At 34.5% G+C, this 6,000-nt stretch overlaps 1 protein-coding gene across 1 annotated transcript in view; it reads right to left on the minus strand.

Moving 5' to 3' along the window:
• HDGFL3 (HDGF like 3) overlaps positions 1–2,753 on the minus strand; it is a 45,528-nt gene extending 42,775 nt beyond the window's left edge. Inside the window, exon 1 of the mRNA XM_021714472.1 lies at positions 2,664–2,753. Coding sequence (XP_021570147.1) covers positions 2,664–2,753 — 90 coding nt within the window. The remainder of the gene's footprint in view (positions 1–2,663) is intronic.
• Positions 2,754–6,000: the final 3,247 nt, after the last annotated feature.

The raw sequence follows: 6,000 nt of genomic DNA on the forward strand, positions 1-6,000 counted from the left end.
CTTTCTGCCAGAAATTCCAGTCTACACATAAAAGAAAAAACAAAACTGAAAAAACTTTGGTGGCTATATGCTCATGACAGTGTCACTAACCAAATATTTAATAATGGAAAGTAAATAATAGGAAGAAAATACCAATATGTGCCACAGTTAAGAGAGCAGACAGGTGCAGCAGCTCACTCCTGTAATCCCAGCACTTTGGGAGGCTAAGGCAGTAGGACTCCTGAGGCAACACAGCAAGACAATATCACCATTAAAAAAAAAATTAGCCTGGGCATGGTAGTTTGCAACTATAGCCCTAGCTACTCAGTAAGCTGAGAACTGAGGATCATTTGAACCCAGGAATTCAGATTATAATGAACTATGATTGCAACACTGTACTCCAGTCTGGACAACAAAGCAAAACCCTGTATCTAAAACTAAACAGATAAGCTGGGCTTGGTGGCTCGGCCTGTAATCCCGCGCCTTTGGGAGGCTGAGGTGAGTGGATTGCCTGAGCCCGCGGGTTCGAGACCTGCCTGGGCAGCAAGACCTCATCTCTACAATAAATCAAAAAATCAGCCGGGCATGGTAGCGCATGCCTGTAATTCCAGCTACTTGGAAGGCTGAGGCGGAAGGATCGCTGGAGCCCAGCAGGTCGAGGCTGCGGTGGGCCGGGAGCGGCCACTGAACTCCAGTCTGGGCAACAGAGTGAGACTCCAACTCAAAAAATAAAAAAAAATAAAAAATAAAACTAAACAGATATAATTTTTCTAAAAAAAAGAGAGAAGGCAATGGCAAGTTCTTTGACTAGAAAGCTAATGTTAACTTTTGATGGTTCAATGGAACTAACAATAAAATAAGAAGAATAAAAAGCACAATGAGCTAATTGCAATACTTTCATAAATAGAGGATAAGACTTGGTGCTTAAAACAAAAATAAACCAAAAAGACAGTACTTTTTGAACAACTTTTTCAGAAATTGTGTCTTTCAGTTTATGTCTCAGGGATGAAATTCATCAAAGGAAAATTGAAAAATTCTAGTCATGAAACAAAGTCTTAAGTTTGTTTTAAGCTATTTAGTTTTAAGTTATTTAGACACATAAAGGTCTCAGCTAATCCATCTTGACCATTTTAAATGTATAAAAACAAATTCGATCATCAATAACTCATAGTCATTTTCTGAACACTATCTTGTTCTCAATCCTACCCAATTGCCTCATTTAAGGCCAGGCCTGGGCAAACTTGTGAGGTTTGTCTTCAAGCTTACTTTTTTTTAATCTTATAGTAACTTTCTCTTTGTTCTATTCCACATATCTGGTAACAGCACAGTGACCTCACAGGACCACATTTCATTGCTCTTGCCTTCCCCACATATGTACTTCCATAAAAACTCATTGTCTAGAACATCTCTTGGGAGTTCTGTTCTTTGCTTATTTAAATAAAGGAGCACAACAACCAACAGAGAGAAAAGGCAACCCATGCAATGAAAGAAAGTTATTTGCAAATCATGTATCTATAAGGAGTGAACATCCAGAATACAGAAATAACTTTTACAACTCACCACCACTACCAACAACAAAATACAACCCAATTAAGAAATGGGCAAAGGGTTTAAATATAGTCACTGTTCCAAAGAAGACATACAAATGGCCAACAAACACATGAAAAGAAGCTCAACATCACTAGGGAAATACAAATAAAAACCACAATGAGATATTACCTCAAACCCATTAGGATGGCTACTATAGAAAAAACAGAAAACAAGTGTTTATGAGAAAAAAGATAAATTGGAACCCTTGTGCGTTGTTGGTGGGAATGTAAAACAGTGCAGGCCCTATGAAAATAGTATGATTTTTCCTCAAAATATTCAAATTAGAATTATCATATGAACCAGCAATTCCATCTACTTCTGGATATATACTCCAAAAAACTGAAGGCAAAGTTTTGATGAGATATTTGTATACATCTATATATAAAAGCATCATTCACAATAGCCAAAAAGTGAGAAAAACTCAGGTATTCACTAATAGATGAGTGGATAAACAAAATGTTGTGTGTGTGTCTACACATACACACATACAACTCAATGTAATTCAGTTTTATAAAGGAAGAAAATCCTGTCATATGCTAAATGTGAATGAACTTTGAGGATATTATGCTAAATGAAATAAGTCAGTTGCAAAATGACATGTACTGTATAATTCCATTTATATGCTGTACCTAGAGTAGTCAATTCATAGAGACAGAAGGTAGAATGGTGGTTGCCAGGGAATGCCGGGGTAGGGGTAGGGGAGTGGAAAGGAATAGAGAGTTATTATTTAGTGGGTATACAGATTCAGTTTTGAAAGATGAAAAGAGTTCTGAAGATGAATAGTAGTGATAGTTACAAAACAATGTACTTGATATTACTAAATTGTACACTTAAAATGGTTATTAAGATGGTACATTTTATGTTATGTGTACTTTATCACAATTAAAAAATTACAACGCCACAGAAATAACTCATTTCAAGTCTGGTTTTAATTCTTTTTTTTAACTTAAAATTAAGGGTAAAAAAAAATCAGAGGTTCTATCTAATTGTCAAAGTGGTTAGCAGAAACTCTGCATTTCCTTTCACTTCCTCCTCTCATCCCATAAAGGTGAGTAGACAGAGGAATGAATTTTAGTGTACCTCTTTCTACTTACTTGTTCTGTAAGTGAACAAGTTAGTTGTTCAAAAAGATGAATGCATTTTAGCTTTCTTTTTCTCTCCAAAATAACAACACTGGCAGTCATCTTAAATCTTATGTCTCAGAGGATACTATCGTCTATCATTAAAGACTTTAAAATTGTCTTCAGGGAGAGAAGACGCAACAGAGCACAATGTAAAGGATGGTTGGGTCAGGATGCAGTGTTCTCTTTCTCTAATGAGAAGACTATTTAGTTCTATTACCAATAATGTAAACAGTTCTGAAATCTACATTTCAGTGTCCTATGAGAAAAAAAAGCTGTACCAGCCATTTTGGAATGAACTGTCAATAAAAATGTCTCCATCTATTTTTTTCCATGTTCCTTCTGGATTGGTCAATGTTAGTTCATTCTTGCTCATTTAGTCAACTGTCTTGCTGATATGGAAAATCTTGTCTTCAAGATCTACATATATCTTACTTTCTTTTTTCTCTTTGTACATATGTTTCTGTTCCTTAACCTATCTCGAACTCTTTAAAGGTAAAATCTTATTAATTTTATAATGCTAAGTTTATCTTAGTGACCAAACAGAAGAGATACTCAATAAATACTTAATGGGATTATCATGGTGGAATATTAATGGTACCCAATACACACACCTCCACTTTTACAAGGAAATAACTCAAAATTTAAAAATGAAAGTTTCCATGATAGAAATTAAGAATATACTTGGAAGAACTGAAATTACTCTATAAAAAAGATACATGCACATGTATGCTTATCGCAGCATTGTTCACAGTAGCAAGAACACGGAACCAATCATCCTGCCCATCAAAAGGGGACTGGATTAAAAGAAAAAATGTGGTACATATACATGATGGAATATTATGCAGCCATAAAGAACAAAATCATGAAGTTCATAGCAACCTGGGTGGACTTAGAGTCTATAATATTGAGTGATCTTTCACAGAAACAAAAAACTGAGTATCGTATGTTCTCACTCACAAGTGGACCTTGAACAATTATTGTAATACTATAAGAAAATGATTGGCAGCAGCAGGAAACAGCCAGGAGGGGGGAGGGGAAGCAGGATTGGCAGTAGTGGGAATCTGCCTGGGGAAGAGGGGGCACACCTCATCAACAAGGGTATCTGCATAATGAACATTTGTATACCTAACCCTGAATTGTATCCCACATCTTTAAAACAAAAAAAAAACTTAAAAGGTTAAAAAAAAAGAATGTTGCTCAACACCTGATTACAAGCCAGGAGATATTTCTATGAATCATAAGTAAAATCTTGAGGGAGATAGTTAGCAAAAAATAAGAAAAGGGAAAAACTTCCCAGGAGTGGTTACAAAAAAAAAAAAAAAGCCAAAATATTAAGCTACATATATTTACATCTTAAAACAGAATAGAAAGGTTTTAAGTAAAAGGCTGGATAAAGATGTATAACCCGGCTGGACTCAGTAGCTCAGCCTGTAATCCCAGCACTTTGGGAGGCCGAGCCCATGGGTTCGAGACCAGTCTGGGCAACTTGAAGAGACCTCATCTCTACAACAAATCAAAAATTAACTGGATGTGGTAGTGTGTGCCTGTAGTTGCAGCTACTTGGAAGGCTGAGGCGGAAGGATTGCTGGAGTCCAGCAAGTCAACACTGGGGTGGCTGTGAGAGTGCCACTGCACTCTAACCTGGACAATGGAGTGAGACTCCAATTAAAAAAAAAAAAAAAAAAAGATGTATAAGCCAAATGTAAACAAAAATGAAAACAGGTTTTAAGACTAATATCAAACAAAGTGCTATAACTTATGAGCTAAAAAAGTATGAAGTAATACAAAGTGGATTGCTGTATTTTGACTTTATTCTGAAGTTATAAGTCATAAATATTTGTATCAAACAAAGTTCTGAAATTTATTAAATTAACACTCAAAAAAGGGAGACCAGTATGTAGATTTATATAATTCTTCATTTTGGAGAGAGGAGTGAGCAAAAGATAAACATTAAAGATTTGAAGAAATATAACCAAGTCTACATACAGAAACATACTAAATATTGAATCCTATAGAAACTTTCTTTTCAGAAATACAAAGAATACTTTTTTTTTTTTTTTTTTTTGAGTTGGAGTCTCACATTTCACTCTGTCGCCCAGACTGGAGTGCAGTGGCCGCTTCCAGCCACCGCAGCCTCGACCTGCTGGGCTCCAGTGATCCTTCTGCCTCAGCCTTTCAAGTGGCTGGAACTACAGGCATGTGCTACCACACCTGGCTAATTTTTGATTTATTGTAGAGATGAGGTCTCACCAAGTTGCCCAGGCGGGTCTTGAACCTGTGGGCTCAGGCAATCCAAAGAATACTTTTTAAAAGTTGATCACATAGTCAAAGAACACTCAATAAATTAAAAAAGTTAAAAAAGGATACATCATCTGACTACAAGGTAACTATATTTTAAAAAAATAAAGTATTATATAAAAACTCTTCAACCAGTTATAATTTCTAAAATTTTCTTCAAAGCATTTCTGGGGCCAAATAAATGAAAATCACAATTAAAATCTATTCTGAAATGATTATAAAATGCCAATTATCTAAAACTACACGATGATGTCAAATCTGACCTGTGAAAAACTCCTTGCTTGAAAATTTTTCATTTTCAAAAAATTTCAAAGAAATTAACTAAGAATGTACTTCATTAAGTTTGAAACAAAAGAAAAGAAAAATAAACTTGAGGAAAGGTAGTGAAGATGAAATCAGAAATGAATAATTTAGAGAAAAAAAGAATTTATTAACAAAAAAGGGGGAAACAAAAAACAAGAACTAGAATTTTTGGGAAAAAATACCATTAAAGCGGACACATCTTTAGCAAACCTAATTAAATACAAAAAGAAAAATGTATATATAATTAGTAATAAAAGCTATAATTTATTGAGTCTTAAAAATTATAATAGTCTAATTTTTACTCTATGGTAGATGTTTTAGAATGTACATGAAATAAACACTTTTCTGGGAAAATAAAAATGGCTAGAATTGATCCAAGAAAAATGAAACACGAATAAACCAATAATCATGAAATTAATTTAAAAGATATCCCGAAAGCCCTCAAAAAGTTTCCAAGTCTAAAGTGGTTTTAAGATGAGTTCTAAACTTTCAAGTCATTGGTAACTGCTTTCAATATATTAGCTATCTTAGAGCATCTAAAAATTAGAAAGCTCATCACATATTTTAGCAGCAAAGCCACGACAATAAAATCAAACAAAAGACTTACCTTAACTGATAGACTTAAGCAAGAAGAGACAATAAACAATAATAGGTAGAAACTTCAATTCTTTTAACTAATAGCTAGAACAGCCAGATAGAAAACCAA

The sequence above is a fragment of the Carlito syrichta genome, unplaced genomic scaffold (genome assembly GCF_000164805.1).
Source record: "Carlito syrichta isolate Samal-C Ts95f unplaced genomic scaffold, Tarsius_syrichta-2.0.1 Scaffold305654, whole genome shotgun sequence".
NCBI lineage: Eukaryota > Metazoa > Chordata > Mammalia > Primates > Tarsiidae > Carlito > Carlito syrichta.